The sequence below is a fragment of the Peromyscus californicus genome, unplaced genomic scaffold, assembly GCF_007827085.1.
Source record: "Peromyscus californicus insignis strain IS unplaced genomic scaffold, ASM782708v3 Scaffold_5__1_contigs__length_169319896, whole genome shotgun sequence".
Taxonomy (NCBI): Eukaryota; Metazoa; Chordata; class Mammalia; order Rodentia; family Cricetidae; genus Peromyscus; species Peromyscus californicus.
In genome coordinates this window covers 22839393-22861256 of record NW_026294573.1, presented here as the reverse complement: position 1 = coordinate 22861256, position 21864 = coordinate 22839393, and the positions used below count along the sequence as shown (strand labels likewise).

Below are 21864 nucleotides of genomic sequence, written 5' to 3'. Positions count from 1 at the left end.
CTCACCCGAGAAGTGTTCTGCACCCGGAACACTCGGGCCACCAAATCCTCATTTGCTGTGCCAGACACAAACTCCACCTCCATGAGGCCATACTGCTGCCGGCCGGGCTCTGGCCAGTACTGCAGGCAGGGCTGGGGCACAGAGAGAAAGCTGAGTAGAGCAAAGCCAGTCCCCACGGCTGTGGGATGTTCTGTATGTTAAATGTGTTGCTCTGATTGGTTAATAAATAAAACACTGATTGGCCAGTAGCCAGGCAGGAAGTATAGGCGGGACAAGGAGAGAGGAGAATTCTGGGAAGTGGAAGGCTGAGGCAGAGAGACGCTGCCAACCACTGCCATGAGTACCAACATGTAAGATACCGGTAAGCCACGAGCCATGTGGCAAGGTATAGATTTATAGAAATGGGTTAATTTAAGATGTAAGAACTAGATAGTTAGATGCCTGAGCCATTAGGCCAAACAGTTTAAATAATATAAAGTGTGTTTATTTTATAAATGGGCTGTGGGACTGCTGGGGCTTGGCGGGACTCGGAGAGAAACTCTCCAGCTACACCCCACCCCAATGCCGGATCTGGGGATTCCACTATGGCTCAGGGCCTGGCTCCAGATTCCCCTGCAGCACACCTGTCTCTCCACCACTCACCGATCAGAACACAAGGAAACTGCCCAGTACATTGGCACATTCAGAGTGGTCACAGCAAACTTCACAAAGAGTGCCATGATCCCCACATCTATGTGGATGGAAACCTCCACTCTAACATGCAAACTACATCCCACACACATGGACTCGTGCATCATGTCGCCTTCCTTCCTCTGAGAAGAAGCAGGGATAACCCCACCCACCCCAAACCTTGGAGAAAGCACCTCCTCTCTGTGGATCTTAATTCTTTTCCCCCTCTGAAGCCTCTATCCAGAGGCCACTGTCAACTGTAAATGAGACCAAGTGTGCACAACAGTCCTTAGCTTACAGCAGATGCTCACAAAAAAGGAGCGAGTTGGTTCCGTCTGAAAGGCTTGTTTATAGATTAGGAAACCAAGGTCGTGGTGGGGCAGGGGATGTGACTCTTCTAACACCACAGGACAAAGTGACAGCAGAGCTGGACTCCTGCTCTTGACTTTGGGGACAGTGGCTGTAAGTGCCGAGGCCCGGCCAGGCTCACCCAGGCGGAGTTGGACTGGTTGAGCTGATTGAGCATGACAATGGAGGTACACCCATAGTCGTAGACCAGCCGCCAGAAGTCCGGAGTGGTACTCTGCAGGGGGTGCAGGGTCACGATGAAGGCTGCACTCCGTGTGTAGCTCTGCAGGGGGAAACAGCATTCAGTGGGCCCCTCTGATGGCTCTGACCAGAACCGCCAAGAAGCTAACACTTAGACATAGGTGACCAGAGGCTTTCCTGCAAACTGGACCACCCAAAACAGACTCCAGCCAACCCCTTCCCACAGACAAACCCACTGGCATCTAAGAATCAGTCCTCTTGGATGCCAGGCCCACGACACATGGCTGGAATCAGGTATCCGAGGCCTGAGGGGCCAAGGCTGCTCTGCAGCTTCTTCCCCCAGCAGCCCATTCCCACCCATGACCTTCCCTAACTAGACACTCCAGAGCCGCCTCTCCAGCCCCCAGGATACAGGTAGCACACCGAGGTGAAGTCGGGGATAGAAGGGAGGTCGTGAAACCCCAAGCTTCCCTTCTAAACTATGATGCTCCCTAGGGTCCTTCAGCAGACCTCACATAAGTGAGCTAGTGGGCGTGTGTACATGCACACACATGGATGGGCTAAGTGATGGTGACTGTCAGCCTCTTCCATGTGTCTCACTGCAGGGACAGGGTTTCACCTCACACCAAGAAGCCCACAGCCACCACCAGGAGTCCCCCTCACTGGAGAACATCCACCGCACCTTGTGCTGTCCTGCTGTGGAGGTTTGGAGCCATGAACTAGGCCACAAAAAGCCTACCTCCTTCAGAACAACTTGGGGGGCCTCTCTCCACCCTAGGTGGAGGTCTTCAGTTGTGCTGCGCCTGGCCTGGCTCCTCTCACTTCTTCCTCCCCTGTCATTCACTGTGTTTAACTCTTTCTCTCAATATCTGTTTTCAGTGCCTTGCTCCTCATCCCCCATGACAGTCTGTCCCTGATGTGTCTAGGAGGGTAAGTCAGCCTGGCGGGAGGCCCAAGACACACACAGCTTATGTGGCTATGTAGGTAAAGCCACATCCTCCCCCTTTTCTAAAACATTTGTTCTCTGCCTGTCTGTCTTCTGTACTTCTCTCTCAACTGGCTTTAAGAGGGGAGAGATACAGAAGTGATACTCATAGACTCATCCTTCTCAGAGGGTATCATCCTCAGTCCCACAAGCCACAGCATCCATGTCCTGTTCTGTTTGTAATGCCCAGTAAAGAGGGTGAAGTCCCTTGGACCAGGGACAAGGGGTGGGTCTGCTAAATGGTTCCTGTACCCTCAGATCATAATTAGATAAGGACCGGGGGTCAAATCACTACCCCAGGACAGGTCCTGGAGCTGGGTACAGACCCATTGCCTCAGAATAGACTCCTCTAGCTCTAAATATCAGGTTATCAAGTCCTGACCTCAAATCCTCAGGGATCCCCAGTCAAAGTCACCCTACCCCAGGCTTTGCTGAGGCTGATCCTGGAGACAACCCTGCCTGAACTCCACCACACAGATCCGCACTAAAGGTGACTATAATACCAGAAGGGGGCACTGAATGGCCACAGGAGAAGACTGATGGGGTAACAGGGTCTCCCATGGGCCTGCCTCTTGGAATGGGCATTCAAGGGAGATGTCCCTCTAGGCTCTGCTCCATTGACTCCTGGCCCTCCCAGGATGGGGGTTCCAGAGCCACTGCAGCCTCAAGTTCTCACGTCGGTCAGGGCCGCGTTGATGTAGTTGTTGGGGTCTCCGTCAGTGGAGATAAGGAAGGGCAGGCAGCGGTCCGGGGGCAGCACATCCATGCTGCGGTTCTTGTCTCTGTTCCTGGGCAGCAGAGCAATGCTGCACTCCTCCACGTCTAGCGGCGGCGTGACCGAGTTCAGCGTCTGCAGAGAGGGAAGTGAGGATAGAGCATAGCCAGGGCTCTCAGGGTCTCCTCACAACTCCGCAAAGGACTTTAGGGTAGATAATTAACTCTGTGTTGTGAATGGAGAAACTGAGGCCCAGAGAGAAAGAAGTTAGGGAGCCAAGCTGCCTATCACCAGGCCACAGAGGGCCTAGACTGAGCTTTGGGACGACCGTCTGTCACCCTGAGCCAGTGTGGCCTTGGATAAGTGACTTTTTTTTTCTCACTTGTAAAATGGGAATATGATACACCTTTTTCACAGAGCATCTGGAAATCACGAGATCTCAAAAATGAGATCATGCCAGGCACTGAGTAGAGCCTGATGGACCCAGGGCTCGGTGTGTAGCAGGCCCGGAAGGATCAGCATTAGCTTGTCAAGCCTGAACCCCACCTCTTCCCTAGAGCTGACCCCAGACATGAGGCAGAAGCCTTGGTCACAGCTCTGTCTAGACAGAATGTAATCCTGAGCACCTGGCACAGGTCCTAGCCAGGGCTATGACATCTCTACACCTTCAGGCTTCATGTACCCGAGTCTCAGTTTCTGTCTTATTCTTGGGGATTCCTCCCAGGATCCCAAGTCTGCCATGATCCCCAAAGCTGATACCCCTCTCCAGGAATCACCAGCCACATTTCCCAGGTTACCCTACGTTGGCTTCAGAACACCCCAACTGGCAGGTGCCACATGGCTAAGGGAACATAGGAACGCTGAGTGGAGGGAACCCCTGGGTCTCTGGCACCCAGACATCAGCAGATTCCTCTAGAGAGCAGCCTGCAGCATGGTGAACCTCACCCCACCCAAAACAGACCACCAGAGCCTGGGTCTAGCATGAGGATCCCAGTTCAATCCCAGACCCACATTTAAAAATAATAATAATAAGGAAAAGGCGCAAAGCTACACAGAGAAACCCTGTCTCGAAAAACAAAAACAAAAATAATAATAATAATAATAATAATAAAAAGAAAGCTAAACATGGTGGCACAAACTTGTCATTCCAGTAAGGGAAGAAAGAGACAGGCAGACCCCCAGACCCCCCAGGACTCACTGGCTGGCCAGCCTGGGTTACTTGGCAAGTTACAGACCCTTGAAAGACCTTGTCTCACACACACACACACACACACACACACACACACACACACACACACACACAAAGGCAGGCAGTACCTGAGGAACAGCACTTGTCCTCAGCCACCACCCCCTCGGGGCACACCTATAATAATTACAGCACCAGGGAGGTAAAGGCAGAAGAAGTATCAGGAACTCAAGGTCATCCCTGTCTACACCACAAGTTCAGGACCAGGCTGGGCTACATAAGACACTGTCTCAGAAACAAAACAAACCAACCAACAAAAACAGCCAAACCGAGAATGGGCAGAGACCAAGTGTGGCATCATCATTTGCGTCCCTGGATCCAGCTGTAACTGACGGCGCCTTCACACCTGGCAGTGGCTGCAGCCCCTGAGTTAGTTTCCTCAGGACACCAGGAGAATCCTGACGGCTACACACTTGCAGGGCAATTTCTTTCCTAGGTGCCAAAACGAGAGCTTGGAGAGGTGAGCGGACTTGTCCAGGCTCCCCACAGCCCCTCAAGGCAAGCCAGGATCTGAACCCACATTTATCTGACCCCAAAAGCCTAGGGTCCCAACTGCTCTGACACGTGCTTCACTGTCTCAAAGTCCTTTCCAGTCACCCGACTCTGTCCCTTCAGCTGGGTCTCAGGTCAGTCCTTCCTGACTGGCCCTTGATAGCTGTAGAACTGAGGACCTCCCAGTGCACACTCACACACACCACACTACACACACATACCCCACTCCTATATACACAGTCACATACCCCACACCTATACACACCCCACTTCTATGCACACACATCCAGCTTCTACACACACATACCCCACTCCTATATACACACTCATACACCCCACACCTATACACAAATACACATACATACTCACATATCATACATCTATACATATACGCATTCACACACCCTGCACCTACCCACACACACACCCAAACCCCACTCCTCTACACACGCATACCTAACTCTTCTATACACATTCACCCCACTCATTCACATGTATATGTATATGTATGTATGTATCCATGCCCTGTATACACATACCCAACTTTACACATACACCCTACACCCCACACGTATGCATACACTCACACACCCCACATCTATACACACATTCCCCTACCTGGAATTCTTCCCGAAGCTGGGAAGAATTACTCTGAGGGTCAATTCGGATCATCTCCCTGTAGGTGGCCTTGAACTCATTGACAGGGATGGTGGTCTCCCCACACAGGCAGGCCTCCAGGATTGCATCATGGATGAAGATGTATTGTTCCTGGAACAAGAGATGAGAACGTAAGAATGAGGAGGGGACTGGAAGCTGACCTCTATGGAGAATGAAGAAGAACCAAGGCCATGGCTGAAGCAGGGGTGCTCAGCTGGGTCTAGCTATCACATCAGCTCAACTCTACTGCATCCCAGCAGATCACCTGAGTGATGAGGGACAGTCCCAGATCCCAGTGAGGACACAAACCCTGGTACATGTGACTCTGGAGCTCACTGCCATCTGACTCACCTGACACCACACCGTGAAGTGAGAGGTCTGGAAAGAACTACGAGCCCCCTCCCTACCCCACTCCCCACCTCCACTCCCCACCCCCAACCACCACTGCCATGTTTGAGATGGTCCTGGGGAAGGAAGGGCCTAGGATGCCCTGAAGACATGTTACTCCAGTTCTAAGCTCCATGATAGAGACCCTGAGACCTAGATGGAGGGGAGAGGTCGGGGACAGGGCTGGTCCTAACCTCAGTCTGGATCATGTTGACCCGCCGGGAACAGAGGGTTTTCACGCAGTTGTAAATGTCCACGACGCCCTCACACTCTGCCATGTCCAGCATCACGTCCAGGACGATGTAGCAGCCTGTGCGGCCAGTGCCTGCACTGAGGGTAAGAGAAAGCCAGCACCACATCAGGGGCCGGGACTTGAGATCAGGGAGAAGGAAAGAAGTGGGAGACCGGGGTATCGGCCATAGCTATATAACTTAGGGGCCGGGACTCGAGATCAGGGAGAAGGAAAGAAGTGGGAGACCAGGGTATCGGCCATAGCTATATATATAACTTAGGGGTTGGGACTTGTGATCAGGGAGAAGGAAAGAAGTGGGAGACCGGGGTATCAGCCATAGCTATATAACTTAGGGACCGGGACCACTCCAACAAGGAGGGGCTGTGGAGCTGGAGTTCTATATAATGTAGCAGAGGACACAGTTGGGAGCATAGAGCAAGGCCTGGGGAAGGAAAGGACAGAAAGAGGGATGAGAGAACATGGAAGTGAGGCTGGCTCAACTTAGCAGCCAAGACTCAGGGAGAGGGATGGAGGTGAAGCTCGGGGTTTAATCTAAGAACACACATTCCCCTTGGATATCGCAGGCTCCTGCATATCCTTCAAAACCCCACACACTCATACCCATCCACATCCCCAGTGGAGCTTCTAACACTTCCAGACACATGGCTCTCTTCCAAACTCTCAAAGCAATATGGCTAGCTTCTGTTACAACACTTGCTACACAGTCCCTATTTATGTGGCCAGCTGCCTAACTCTACCCGGAGCCCAGTGAGAGCAGGAAAGGATGCCCCAAGATTCCAGCTTGGAAGACAGCATCATCAAAGCATTACCGAGGACTGTAAAGCTCAAATCACACAAGCGCTTTGGAAGACCTGGGCGGCATCCACTAGGGCTGAATGTTCACAGACGGTGCCCCACACATGGCCCACAGCAATGTATGTGCATTTCCTATGAAGAAGTCACACCTTCTTCAGATATTTATATTACGATTCATAAGAGCAGCAAAATTATAGTTATGAAGTAACAACAAAATAATTTTATGGTCAGGGGTCCCCACAACATGAGGAAGTGTATTAAAGGGTGGCAGCATTAGGAAGGCTGAGAACCGCTGTGTTAGAAGTCCTCCGTGCCGCCGTTTTATTTTAGCACCACTATTGCTAGTGAAAACCAGTGAAATCCCTAGCAACAGGAGGTGGACAGATACACCAGAGTTTGTTCACCCTGGAGTGTGACGCTGTGTGGACCGACCTCACACACTAAGGTGAGGGGGGGGAACCACACAGCAGAGAGCTCACACTGGGGGACTTAATTCACACAAAGTTCAAACCCACGGAAGGCTTCCCACAGGGGAGAAGTCGGATCGCAATTTCTCTGGGAACAGGGGACATTCCAGAACTTAGCTGTGTGTGTGTGTGTGTGTGTGTGTGTGTGTGTGTCTGTGTGTCTGTGTACAGTGGGGGGCAGGGGGAGGTTAACACCTGTACACATGTGCAAGCATGTCAGAAGCCGGAGGTCAATATCAGCTCTTTCCTCAGAAGCACTCCACGTTGCTCCTACTGAGCCAGGGTCTCCCACTGGGACCTGGGGCTTGCTGGTTAGGCTGGCTGGCCAGTGAGGGATGGGGGTTTTCCTATCTGTCTCCCAAGGCTGGGATTACAAGCACATGCCCCCACATCCAGCTTTTTACGTAGGAGCTGGGGATCAAACTCGGGTCCTCGGGCTTGCAAACGTAGCAAACACCTCAGTCAGTCATCTCTCATCCCCCCACTCACACACTCTGTTCCTCAATCTGAGAAGATAGCACTCATGGCTCAGTTAGTGAACTGTCAGTTGGTGAACCATCAGTTAGTGAACCGTCAGCTAGTGAACCGTCAGTTAGTGAACCGTCTGTTAGTGAACCGTCAGTTAGTGAACCGTCGGTTAGTGAACCGTCAGTTAGTAAACTGTCAGTAAACCGTCAGTTAGTAAACTGTCAGTAAACCGTCAGTTAGTGAACCATCAGTAAACTGTCGGTTAGTAAACTGTCAATTAGTGAACCGTCTGTTAGTAAATCGTCAGTAAACCGTCAGTTAGTGAACCGTCAGTTAGTGAACCGTCAGTAAACCGTCGGTTAGTAAACCGTCAATTAGTGAACCGTCAGTTAGTAATTAGTGAACCATCAGTTAGTAAACCATCCATTAGTGAACCATCAGTTAGTAAACCGTCCGTTAGTGAACCGTCGGTTAGTGAACCGTCCGTTAGTGAACCGTCCGTTAGTGAACCGTCAGTTAGTGAACCGTCAGTTGTGGGCACACTCACTGTTCGTGATATAAATTATACTTGACAGACTTTATCAGTTGTAATTCATTTTTGAAGGTGCTATCTTAATGACCTCTGAAGAGAGAGGAAGAGAAAGAGACAGACAGACAGAAAGAAAAAGACAAACAGAGACGAGCCAGGGGGCTGTAGGGCAAGGGACATCAGCCATGTGGCATTTGGTGAGTTGGTAAGAGTTCCGGTACAGGAGCCAGGATGAACCACAGGGGCTGTAGGCTTGAAGGCTCCAGGACTCCTCGCTCTGGTGAAGGGGCTCCGTGGTGGGGGGAGGGGAGTCATCCTCTCCTATCCTCTGTCTCCAAGCAGGCTGACCTTGAACCTGCCCCACTCCAGGCCAGCTCTCCCAGCCTTGGCCCCTCTCCCTGGGGTCTCCAGCGCTCCCACCTGCAGTGGATGACAATGGGCCCAGCATCCGGTGGAGTGGAAGCCTTCACACGCCGGATGAAGGCCAGCAGCCCCGTGGCATGGTAAGGGACGCCATGCTCTGGCCACGCTGTGAAGTGGAACTGGCGGACCTCGTGCCGGGTTGAGTAGCCTCTCTGTGGAAACCACAGGGGCGACAGTCAGTTGCCGGCAGCACCTACCGGACACCTGCTGTGTGCCAAGCTCTGCTTACTCCTCATGGGCAAGGTAAGTATCCACATCCACTGTACAGGTGGGGAAATAAGGCCCGGTGCGGACAATCCCCCCTGCCGAGGCTGAACAGGCACACACTCTGTTTGGACTGAGTCCACCAGATGCTTAAAGCTCTGCTGTCCCACGCCCACCTTGTCCCTGGGCTGTCGTGTAAACAGAAGAGCACTGTGACTCCGGAGTCGTCACGCTTGCCTGGCAAGCTCTTTTTATCTGACATCTTGCCAGCCCTCTTCCGAGGATTTTACAAAAAAACTAAGTGGGAACCTAGACCCTGATGCATGAGGAAATCCTCTGACCCTCACTTTTCTCATCCTCCAAGGGCTCAGGCAATGCGTGTAAGAGGCATATTACAGGAGCACAGGGTCCCAGTCATCAAGGAACAACACAGAACGGTCATCACATCCTCTTCATATCAGATGCCTGCTGGAGTCTAGCGGGAACAGCCACCATCCCACCCTTCGTCCACGCTCCCAGCAAGTTAGAAGGGCTTCCTTACTTCTTCCCCCAGGCTTCCTAGGCTCGGGCATTTAGGCTCTACACGGAAGAGCTGTAGGGGAGACTCACCCGCTCCAGGGCAAAGGTGCGCACCACATACTCAGCCAGAGTCTCTGTCTTTACCAGCGTGATCTTGATGTCCCCGTACATGTCTGAGTCTTCAGGCCAGTAGCGAGAGCACTTTACCTGCGCCCCCCCACATAGCACAGGCTTCAGCGTGCTCTTAGCACCCATGAGGCCCACCCTGCCCCCAGCCCATCCCCCAGTCCCGCTTACCCTGCCCACCTCTACCAGCTTGGTGATCATGACGATGCTTGCACACTGTTCCTGCCACACCATGCGCCAGAAATCGTAGATCATCTCAGGCTTCGGCCCTGGGGGCACAGAGGATACCTGTCCCTGAGCAAGGCTCCCCCCACAGCCAACACACCATGATGCCCAGTGGCACCGTCCCTTGCTGGGAGGCTCCCAGGACCCAACCCCAATGGGGACTTTTCACTCACCCCAATATACCCCACCAACCACGGCTCCATGCCTGCAGGGCCCTGGGGTGGGCATTAGCAAGGCAAAGCCAGGCTGGAGAGCCTGGTGTGCTGAGTAAGACCTACTGAGCCATGTGGATGGTAGACCCTTGGTCCATGGGGCAAACCTCCAAGAAAGGTGGACAGAGGGGTGGCAGCAGGAAAGAAAGAAGACTCGAGGGGACCCAGGTGGCCAGTTGGACCAGGATGCATGCTCCGTGACAGTGAGTCCAGCCCCAGCCCTTGCACATGCGTCACCACAGAGACACACACAGCCAGGTTACTGGGGAGGGACCGATCCTATCAGGAGGCACAGACAGACAGATAAGGACTGAGGTTAGATGCGAGAGATCCCCAGGCAGGTCGTGGGGGCAGGGAGACAGACAGACGGGGAGGCAGACAGGGGGCTGGGCAGATCAGCAGGGAGGTAAGCAGGCAGCAGACATTCCAGATCACGGGAGGGCACCGCAAGCTGAGGGACCAGGTACCTTGAGTGGCTATGAAGTGATTTGACCTGTGGTATCCCTGCAACAGAAGAGGCTGAGGTGAACGCCAAGGGGGCGACCTCTGTTCCCTCAGACTGCCCCCCATCGCCCTCCTTCCAGGAGCAGCACCCTCCAGAAACTCCCAACTTCATGTTTCTGGATGAGGGTGACCTTGTCCTCCCAGTCCCAAAGCAGAGACAAGGGAAGCTAAGCCACCAAGGTCTTGCTGTGGAACCCTAAGGAGGGTGCTCCTCTCTGAGCCCAGCAAGTCTCCCCATCCTCAAAGCAGGAGAGTGACCTCTTAATAACACGGCTGCAGTTTGGAGACAAAGGAAGCCCAGGATGATGCTGTCCTGTTCCCAGAGTCCCAGAAACATAATCCACCCTGGACTCCAGATGTGGAGAACCTGTGGTTGACAGAATCCCCAGTTTCGGTCACAGCATTCAGAATGGAAAATACCCTTCCCAAGGACCTCAGCTACCCAGAGCTTGGGGGAAAAAATCTTAAAGAGGGCTTCAAGTTGAAAGCAAAGGACCCTTAGATACAATTTTTAAATCTGTTTTTACTGATGATGTGGAACTTTCCAGAGTCATGGTGATGGTCCCCACACTGTCTAAACACCACCATCTATCTTCCATGAAAGAGAAGCCAAGAGCTCCCTCGTCCTCCATCCCCAGAGACCTCCGGCCACGTAGCAAAGAGCTGAGTTTCAAAAGCCGCAGTGGCCCCAAGGTCCCTCACAAGGCTGCATCTTTGTGGGACAAGAGCCAGCCAGGAAGTCTGTGCAGGCACTGTGTAAAATTTCCGAAGTAAAATGGTGGAAGGAGTGAGAGAAAGCCACCAAGCTCTGCCCCGGGCCCTCGCCACGGCTCCTTGTAATTCCTCCGGACCCCCAGACTTCGGGAACCCAAAGGACTCTAGTGGCTCACTGCCAGGGCCAATGCCAGCTGCCTTCAGGCAGACACCCTTTCCTTCTTTAGGCCTCTGTCTTCACATCTATAAAGTAGATCATGACAAGACTTCCCTCCCAGGGATGTGGGGAACACAAACAATAGTGTAGGTTAAGGGTTTGTCACTGGGCCGAGCACAAAGCAGGGCCAATAGCAGCAGTTATTTTTAGCCCTGTCTCAAAGGTCTCCAAAGGTCCAAACCGTGTTGATTTCAAGAGCTGTTCAGCTGAGTGTGGTAGCACATGCCTTCAATCCCAGCACTCAGGAGGCAAAAGCAGAGGGGAAAAAAAGTACACCTGGGATGGGAGGTGACCTCCAGAGCGTTGGGGTCTAACGGACCTGGGTCCCTGTTGGTAGGTGCCAATAAGTGCCAGCACTTATTAGTCAGTATAAATAATGGAGTAATGGAACTCAATTAAAACTGATCAACTGGGCTGAGGATGAGGCTCAGGGGTAGAGCATATGCCTAGCATGTGGGAGACTCTGGATTCTATCCCAGCACACACACACACACACACACACACACACACACACACACACACACACACTACCACAATGATCCCAATGATTGGATGTTATAAAATTCATCTCTGTCACCTCACCAAGAGGACAGAAGTTTGGCATTTTGGGTGCACAGAGACCCTGGGATATCGTCAAAGGCAAACTTGGGCTGAGAGGATGGGGGTGGATCTGGAAATAAGTATTTCCAGCCAGTTCCTTGGCTGTGCCCACACAGCAGAGTCTCAGACAGTGGAGTAGCCTGCAAGGCTGGACCTCTCCAAGCCTCTGTTGCCCTCTGCAACTGGAAGATGACAGCCAGCCTACAGTTCCCCTGGGAAAAGCCGACCCCCCTTCAAAGTGACTATGAAAAACCTCCGGAGTACGCTGCCCTCACTACAGCAGTCTCCCTACGCCCCAAGCCTTTGGCTCTGCAGCAGGTCCGTGGGACAGCAGAGGTGGAGGATGGGGAGGGCCGTTCCTAGCTGACTCCACCTAGCAAGTAGTCAAGCTTGGAACAGGCTACCCTGAACAGCTTGTGCTTCTGTACCCGAAAAACCAGTTTGCCTAAGCTCCACCCCAACACAGGTTCATCATCAAATTCAGTCAACTCTACCCCTCCACTCCAGGGCCCAGCTCCATACCAGCATTCAAGCGTTAGTCAGTAAATAACAGAGGGCCTGAACTCAACTAAACAGATTGATTGGGCTTGAGGATACAACTGAATGCTTGCCTGGCATGGGAGAGACCCTGGGATCCAGCCCCAGCATAAAAAGGAAGGAAACCTGATTGATTGCCCAGTGATTAGATGACCTAAAATTCAGTCCTGTTGCAACTGTTTCCAGCCCTTTCCAGGATCCTATTCTTTCATTGTTGGAAAATGACATTTTGGAGAAAGTGTGGCCCAGGGCCATCCAACCTACCTTGTCATGCAGGCCTATTAGGTTTGGTTTAATATTTATTTATAATTTATGCATATGTGCCTGCATGAATTTATGTGCACCATGTGCGTGCAGGAACAACAGAGGCCAGAGGGCATCAGATTCCCTAGAATTGGAATTACAATTGGTTGTGAGCCGCCTGTGGGTTGTTGGGAGTTGAACTCAGATCCTCTGGGAGAGCAGCCAGTGCTCTTAACCACTGAGCATCTCTCCAAGCTCCGCGCAGCCCTATTTGAAGCAAGTGTACAGGCACACAACTCAAAAGTTCTCCATGTTCATTTTTTAAAAACACCGTGACGTTTTTATTTACTTTGTGATTATAGGGGAGCGTGTACATGGGCAAGTGCCACAGCACATGTGTGGAGGTCAAACAACAACCTACAGAAGTCAGTTCTCTCCTTCTCCCACACGGGATCCCAGGGCTCAACTCTGGTCATCAGGCTGAGTGGCAGGCTTTTACCTGCTGAGCCATTTCACAGGCCTCACTTCTTAAATAAGACATGTTACATATTATATTATATCATATCATATCATATCATATCATATTATACAAAGAACACAAAGAGGTTTTGCTATGCCTATGTGTGTATGTATGCATATTCATAGGTCTGGTACCTGGCAGGTGCCGTCAGCAACATGATTGTTCACTGGCATTTGAGGTGGCATTAAGCCTAGTGAGACTTCTAAGGGTATTTCTTAAGAGTCTTGACAAGAGGGAACCAAATGGGTGAGATTCAAAGGCAAGTGGGTCATGTACAGGGAACCAGCAAGTCTAAGGCCAGTAAGGACCAATATTCATCACAACCCACAGGGGGCGCTAGGACTCAGCACATCTGCTGTCTTTTGAGAGCCTAATGGGCCTTTTATATTTGAGAATTTTACAAACCAACTGTGTGACTGCTCTCAAAATAAGGGGCACGCCTGGGATAATTGGCTGTCTCTGCCAAATGTGACTGGGGGAACCTCTCACGTCTTATGGTAGTCTCGCTGTTGTCCGGAAGCTGATAATGAACAGAATCCTAGCCACGATAATAAAAAAATGAAATATCTTTTTTTAAGAAGATAAAATGGAAAATGTACCCACAAAATAGCAAAGGATACCAGTCATTAAATAGTATGAAATACAATCCTCGCGTTCAGGAGGCTGAGGCAAAAGACTCCTGTGAATTTGAGTCTGGCCTCAGCTACATAGTAAGTTCCAAGCCAGTCTAGCTACAGAGTGAGACCCCCATCTCAAAAAGCCAAAATAAATAATAATAATGATTATAAATACTATGAAAATAACATGCTTTAAAAATCAAATGAAAGGATGGCTACATTAGTTTGGGTTTGTTTGTTTTTTGTTTTTCCTCTTTCTTTCTTTCACTTATTTTGAGACAAGTTAGCCTCCAACTTACTATGTAGCTGAGGAGGACCTTGAATTTCTTGTTTTTTTGTCTTGTCTGTTTTTGAGACAAGGTCTTTCTACACAACCCTGGCTGTCCTGGAACTCACTCTGTAGACCAGGCTGGCCTCCAACTCAGAGATCCACCTGCCCCTGCCTCCCGAGTGCTGGGATTAAAGGCGAGTGCCACCACACCCAGTTTTCATATGATGCTGGGTCTCAAACCCAGGGCTTCTTGCATGCTTGGCCAGCATTCCACTAACCGAGCTGTCCTCAGCCCCTGTTTTAATTCTCAAAAGAGCAAAAGATACTATAATTTTTAAACTGATATTCAAACTGATTTAAAAAAAAAAAAAAGCACATTTGAATTGAGGCTAAATGGCGGGGGCAAGCTGATGGGAGTTGAGCTTTAAGCAAATTGACCACAGTGGGATTTGAACGCCAAGGAGATGAGTTAAGGAAGACTGGCCCAGGCCTGTGAGGCCTTGGCCTCCCGGTGGTGGAGACAAGGCCTCTCAGGGCAGCTCCCCCGCTACACACACCAGAAGCTCTGCAGAAGGGCAGAGCTGGTGAAGCTCACAGGAAATGGCTAGACAGGGGGGCGGAGGTGCCAGCAGTGACCAGCACCCCAGCATAGCTGTCCTTGTGGAGAGAGCAGAAGGTGGGAAGGAATGTCTCCCAGTGGGGAGACAGAGTCTTCAGCCATGGCAGCCCCTGGCAGGCTGCTGGAATAGGTGGCTGGTGTTCAGTGCCAGGAGAGGGGAAGGAGGGAGAGAGAGAAAGAGAGAGACAGCCAGCCAGAGCCTGTGAGAGAGCCCAGGACACAGCCAGTCCACCAGACAGGAGGAAGAGGAGGAGGAGAAGGAGGAGGAGGAGGAGAGGGAAGAGATACTTACTTGCCGGTTTATCCGAATCTTAATGATTCCAGTGAGGGAACAGAACAAAGCAAAAGAGACAGATGTTAGGCCAGAGGTGGATGGAGGTGGACGGGGCACAGGAGAGGCCAGAAAGGGTGACATGAGCTGGCAGGCAGAACAGAGACAGGAGTCCAGGACTTGGGTGGAGAGAGGGATGGGCAAGTCCCTGTCAGAGCCCAAGAGAAACCAACCAGGTGGAACCCAGTGAGAAAGGTCCACTGTCTCCAAGCTGCCCAAGCCTGTGAGGCCAGGCTTGGCTCTTACCCAAGGCAAGGAAGAGGATGGGAGGCAGGGAGAAGGAAAGGGTTCTGGGAAACAAGGGTGGCACATTCAGCTCCAGGAGGAAGACGGAAGAGGGAGCAGGGAGTCATCTGTGGAGGTCCTGATGACCTCAGCCCAGGCACACTGTGGCTTCCTCCTGGGCCTTTGCCTTCACCTTGCCGTATCTGCGTGCCCCTCCCCTTCCTCCGCGGCCACACTGCTTCCTCCACAGGATCTACACAGCCAGCCCTGGCTCTGCCACTAACTGGCTCTGTGACACCTTTCTTCCCGCCTATGCTTTCCCAGCTAATCTGAAATGAATTTCCTTCGATGTTAATCTCTTTCCCCCCCACTAGAATCTCTGTATCATAAAAAAAGAAAAAGCAATGGTCACATGATCTCATCTCTATCTCTGGTTTCAGGTGCTCAAAATACATTTCCTACACAATTAGAGGCTGCTCTTTCAATCTCAGCTTGCTGCACGGAGTGCAGTCAAGTCCCTGGGCCTTGCCCAGTTCCCATCACCACCACCCCCCATCCACACCTGGGAAGTCTACCCTCTCTTGGCTCCTCCCTTCCTCCCTCCCATCCAGCCAGATCCAATAGTTGTTAGGACAGTCGAATGGTCAGCATCAGAGGCTGCAGAGACAGCCTCGCTCGCTGAGTCCTTTCTTTCCCACTCTAGCTGTGTGTCCTAGAACCAGTGGCTTCACCTCTCTGAGCTCCAGCTTCCTCCCCTGTCACACAGTGTTGGCTCAGTAAACCCGCCTCCCTATATGTGAAGCACTGTAACCCAAGTCAAAACACTTGATCAACTTCCTGACGGTCCTGGGAGACGGCCCAAGGCCTTAGCCTGCCACGCAAGGCCTTAGCCTGCCATGCAAGGCCTTAGCCTGCCACGCAAGGCCTTAGCCTGCCACGCAAGGCCTTTACCATCTAGCCCTGCATAACTTCTTCAGCTTCACTATGGAAATTGTGAGACTCCCACCTCCAAGCTCTTGGCCCCTTGCTGAGACAGCTCCTTCCTTCCTTCAGCCTCCCTGTCTGCCCCCCAGACCTTGTTCTACCTCCCCATGGGCCAGCACAACCCTCAGGATGCTTTCCTGAAGGCCTCCACCTATTCTCAGTTCCCCATCTCTGAGTTCCCAGGGAACCAAACGCAACCCAACCATTCAGACCCCCATTTATTCTCTGGTAAGTTTCTGCCCTGCATGGACAGCGAGCCTGGACGGGACAGGGACAGGTAAGCAGAAAGAGCCGGGCCAGGCACTCACGTCTATGTAGTTGGCGGAGATGTAGTCGGCATCCGGGTCTCCCAACATTGGGTGCAGTTTCACTCGGTGACGGTCATCTGCGAACAGAGTGGCAGAGCAGGGCTGTGTCAGGGAGCCTGGGGCTTGGGAGGTGGGGAAGGTCTCCTGGAGGCTAGGGGAAGTGGCCAGGCATGGCCGCCAGGTGACCTTAATAAGGGCTCAGAGCTGACCAGGAAGCTTTGGCACCACGAGGCTGGGCCAAGGGTCTGAGTCTGGGTATGGAGTTAAGGAAGATGAGCGGCAATTAGTTGTACGACCTTGAGGCAAGGTCTCAACTCCGCAAACCTCTGTTTCCTCATCTCTAAGATAGGATTATCCTGCCTCCACTGTCACAAGGCAGTGACAGAGGCAATGGTGGGACACTGTGCCCTCATATCCAGAGGCCAGAGCCCTTATGTGTCTGAGGACAAGACTCCCCAGAGCATGCTCTGCCCACTCTCCTCCTTCCTCGCTTCCTCCTGTCCTTGTGAGCCCCAACCCCTTCCTTCCCTGGACTCACAGGCAGACACTGTCTCCTGCCGGCTGCCCTTGAGCTTGTCTCTCTTTTTGGTGGCATCCCAGCCTTCAAAGAAACTCTGCCAATGGGAAAATGATAGTCAGTGGGGGAGAGAGACCCCAAGACTCTCAGGACCCCTCCCCACATGGGGAATGACAAAGGCGGGGGGGGGGGGGGGGGGGCTGGGCAGGTAAGGGACAGGTTCAAAACACGTGAGTGTGTCTGGAAGGGAAAGCTGAGCCAAAGGGAGATCAGAGTTCACAGAACCCTGAGTTCGACCCGGGAAGAGAGGAGAGGTTAAATGACAAAGATTAAGAGTGAGGTGGGGCTGGAGAGATGGCTCAGCAGTTTAGAGCACTGACTGCTCTTCCAGAGGGCCCAGGTTCAATTCCCAGCACCCACATGGGAGCTCACGACTGTCTGTAACTCCAAGATCCGACAATGCACATAAAGTAAATTTTAAAAAATTTTTTAAAAAGAGTGAGATTAAACATAAGTGGGGGTAGTACTGGTGTCCAGATGAGGGTGGCTGGAATCCAATCAGAAGGAGCTTAAGATGAGGGTCAGGGGTCAATATCAGACTAGAGTTAGGTCAAGGTCAGCAATGGTGTGGCTCCAACCAGAGACAGGATAAGACTCAGGATCAGGGTGGAGATGAGACGGGACAGCGAGAAACCAGATAGTCTGAGCTTGAAGGAAGGCTCGGAGGCAAGGTCAAAGGGTGAGGTTGAGTCGGGGACTGTCGGAGGAAGGGTCCAACAGGGCTGGACGGAGAGCCGCCAAGCGAGGCTCCACAGTGAGGAGAGCGGGCCGGGCCGGGCCCACCTCATATTCCTGCTTGAAGCCATAACCCTCCGCGGTCTTCATCTGGTTGATGTGCTGCAGGAGGTCGGCCACCCGTACTGCGGGGTGCAACTGTCCTGTGTGATATGGGGATCCCTTCCGGCCACACGGGCGCCGAGGGGAGCCCCCCAGGAGGCTGCTGGCCTCGGTGACCCCACTGCTTCGCTGGTCTCCTGTAGCCAGAGGAAGGGGAAAGGGCTCTCAGATATATATGCACGCCCAGCCTGGAATCCCCTAGATGGAGGCAGGGAGCACAGCCCACATGGAGTCAAGCCTAGCAAGGTTACCCCGCACGAGCTCCTGCAAGCCCTTGCCTTCTGTATCTCTGGTTAAAATAAGCAGGTCACCTGAAGTGACCCCTAGGGTCCTCACGGCTGTATCACCCTGTGATCCCGTGACACCTTCACACCACCCTGCCAGGTTTCACTGCTCAACCTGCACAGGCAGCATTAGCAGAGCCCTGGACATGCCCTCCTCTTCCAGAGAACAATCTGGAACACTGGCAACTCCCAGCAATTACCCCCATTCAAAGACGAGCCGAGCAAAATTAGCTTGCGCAGCCGCCCCCTCCACCGACAACGCCAGGCACCTGAATAGAGTTTCTCCTGTGCCAGCATTTCCATTGTCAGCCAGTCCAGTGGCCCAGACAAGGGGGCCCCATGGACCCCAGACCCTGCCAGACAGACACAACCCCTCTCCAGTTCTTAGAATCAGCATCCCCTGGACATCTCACCCTGGTTCCAGGGATCAGGTCTGAGACTGGGGAAAGCAGCCATAGTTTCTCCTACCCAGAACCCTCACTCACTATCTGTCTCCTATCTCCTTTCAGGAAAGGCTGCATGACTGACTGGAGATCTGTTCCTCACATTTCCACTGGTCTGATCTGGCCGGGACTGTGAAAGGATCGCTGGTGGGTGCCTGTTCTTCCCTTCCCTGGGCTTCCCACATACTGTTCCCCCTGCCCCAATACCCTTCCTCCCCATCCTTTATGCCTGGAGAACTCAGACCTAGCCTCCAGGTCTCAGGCAAAATGATCCCCTAGAGGCCTTCTCCAGGGCTGGCCTGTGTTCCTCCTTAGTGACTCACAGAGAAGATGAATGCAAGATACCCAGGCCACCTCCCCAGACCCCAGGCAGATCAGAGAGACTGCTCCTTCAGCCTCCCATGCCAAGGTTTGGAAGCTGCCTCTGGGTAGGAACTCAAGGCCACAGCATAGCTTCCTACTTTGCCATTCTCCTCTCAGCAGCCCCAGTCCTCAAGAGTGTCCAGATTAACAGAGAACTGCCTCCTGTGTTTGATTCTGAGTTCTGGTCGCTCACAGCTAGAGAACTGGTCAGTTACTAGGTTATCATGTGGTCAGATGCCCCATGCCCTTAACCTTACAGGTGGAGAACTGGTCAGTTACTAGGTTATCATGTGGTCAGATGCCCCATGCCCTTAACCTCACAGCTGGAGAAACTAAGATTCAAAGAGGCAAAAGAGGACTCTGTCATCGTGGTAAGTACAGTAATTGTTCAAGATGGCTGAGTAGGCAAAGTGCTCCCTGTGCAAGCATGAGGCCCTGAGTTCAGATCCCCAGCACCCAAGTAAAAAGCTGGGCACAGTGGCAGACACCTTTAACCCCAACGGCATGGAAAGCAGAAGCAGATGTGTCCTGGGGGCTTGCTGGCCAGCGAGTCTAGCTGAATCTGGCGGCTCTGAGTTCAGAGAAACCCTGTCTCACAAGATAAGATGGAGAAGCCACTGAGGAAGACATCCCAAAAACCTCTGGACTCCACATGAGCCTGCAAATATGTGGATTCGGTGTGTGCACGTACTTGGATATATGAACACTTACACACATGTGTATGCACATATGAGTGATTACACACGTGTGCATGTACATGTGAACGATTATATATACACGTGCAGGCTCCCATAAACACACACACACACACAAATTAGATAAAGAGAGGAGGAGATCTGTGTTTAAAGGAGTCTGTGCAATTCTGATGTAAACAAAAATAAGAAGCCAGACTAGTAGAAACGCATGAACTGTGGACCAATAGCTGAGAAGCCTTCATGGTACTGAACTAGGCCCTCTGGATAAGCGAGACAGTTGTTTAGCTTGAACTATTTAGGAGGTCCCCAGGCACTGGGATCGGGACCGTCCCTAGTGCATGAGCCAGCTTTTTGGAGCCTAGTGCCTATGGTGAGACACTCTGCGCGCAGCCTTGGTGCAGGGGGAGGGGCTTGGACCTGCCTCAACTGAATGTACCAGGCTCTACTGACTCCCCATGGGAGACCTGACCTTGGAGGAAGTGGGAATAGAGGGTGGGTTGGGGGGGGGCGCTGGGAAGGACAGGGTGAGAGGAGGGAGGATAGGGGAATCTGTGGTTGGTATGTAAAAGGAATAATAGAAAATCTCGTAATAAAAAACAAGGAGTCTGTACAATTCTGATGTAAACAAAAATAAGTAGCTTTATTCCCAGTAAGACCTCTCGGGGCTTCCAGCATGTTGGTGTGCATCTGAAATATCCAAGAGACAAATGGAAGCGGGGGCTTCACAACGCACCATGAAGGGCTCTTTGTGTTTTATAAAAACATCCTCAGGGGCTGCAGTGCAGTGGGGTGGAGACTGACGTGAGCCTCTGGAGTCAGGCAGATCTGAGATTGAAGCCCAGCTCTGCACATGACCTTGGGATGCTGCTGAGTCCATCTAAACTTCTACTTTTACAGGTCAAATGAAGTAAAAACTGACGCTGCTCAACAGGCCGCTATCAGTGTGAAATAAGGAGACAATGTAAGATTCACCCAGAGAGCCCAGCACCGGGTAGCACCACCCAGGGCACTCCCTGGCACCGTGTCCAGGAGAGGGAGTCCCTGAAAGCTAGGGTAGCTAACCCACTGAATGCGTGGTCCTTCCATTGTAAGACACTGGTCCAGCCTGAAAGCCAGTTCCAAGAAGCAGCCAGGACTACACAAGGTGAGGAAATGCAAGACTTCAAGAAGAGTTTCTAGGGCTGGGGAGATGGCTCAGAGGACAGAGCACTTGTTACACAAACCATCTGGACCTGAGTTCAATCCCCAGCGCTCATGTAAAAAGATCCAGGCATGGTGGCTTGGGCTGGTAACCCCAGTGCTGGGAAGGCAGAGACAATAAACAAAAAAAAAAAATCCCTGGCAGCTCACTGACTAAACGGTCTAGCCTAGTGTGAACTACAGGGTCAGTGAGAGACCCTATCTCAGGTGGTGAGGAACTGAAGACACCTGATGTCAACTTCTGGCATCCAAATGCATACACACACACACACACACACACACACACACACACACACACACACACACACACACGAATACACACATACATGTATACACACAAGCACACACAGACACACACGTACATACACACATGCATACACAAAGGATTTCTGCTGGTTCAAAGAACTCAGAGCATCAAGGAGCCTGGGAGCTCAGGGGTTTGCTGTGAACACAGAGCCAATGGCTCACAAAGTGAACACTAGGTAGAAAGAGAACCAAAAAAGGGTGACAGGAAATTGACCGCTTATCCCACAGATCCCGATCACCCCACGTGACCAGCAGACACAGAGGTACAATCAGTCTCTGATGAGCAAGAACCAGACTGAAACCAGATGTGAAGCCAAAGCTGAATCCAGGCAGCTTACAGCTGAGCCGAAGAACAAGGCAAGATACTCTACAGATGAGACCACCGGGAAAGGGTGGAGTCATATGCCATGACCTGGTTTCCTGGGCTCAGAGAAGCCAGGCCCCCATTCCCTTAGCTATGGGATCTAAGAAGCACTTTCCACCCCATCCCAAGTTCTGCCCCAAGGACCAACTGTTCACCTACTAGCAGGGTGATTGTTCCCAGGGGC

At 52.1% G+C, this 21864-nt stretch overlaps 1 protein-coding gene across 8 annotated transcripts in view; it reads right to left on the bottom strand.

Annotated features, from left to right (window-relative positions):
- The window catches only part of Ptpru (protein tyrosine phosphatase receptor type U), a 78075-nt gene that overhangs the window by 3105 nt on the left and 53106 nt on the right, over positions 1–21864 (bottom strand). For 2 of the 8 annotated variants that reach the window (XM_052715545.1, XM_052715548.1), the window contains 13 exons: positions 17972–18162; positions 17150–17225; positions 16612–16688; positions 15056–15073; positions 10389–10425; positions 9656–9753; positions 9449–9565; positions 8633–8787; positions 5895–6030; positions 5275–5424; positions 2880–3053; positions 1160–1300; positions 6–131 (listed from right to left, as the gene is read on the bottom strand). In XM_052715545.1, coding sequence (XP_052571505.1) covers positions 6–131; positions 1160–1300; positions 2880–3053; positions 5275–5424; positions 5895–6030; positions 8633–8787; positions 9449–9565; positions 9656–9753; positions 10389–10425; positions 15056–15073; positions 16612–16688; positions 17150–17225; positions 17972–18162 — 1496 coding nt within the window. Of the gene's footprint in view, positions 1–5; positions 132–1159; positions 1301–2879; positions 3054–5274; positions 5425–5894; positions 6031–8632; positions 8788–9448; positions 9754–10388; positions 10426–15055; positions 15074–16611; positions 16689–17149; positions 17226–17971; positions 18163–21864 lie in introns of all 8 variants that reach the window. The other 6 variants (XM_052715547.1, XM_052715549.1, XM_052715543.1 and 3 more) reach the window with 4 other exon arrangements.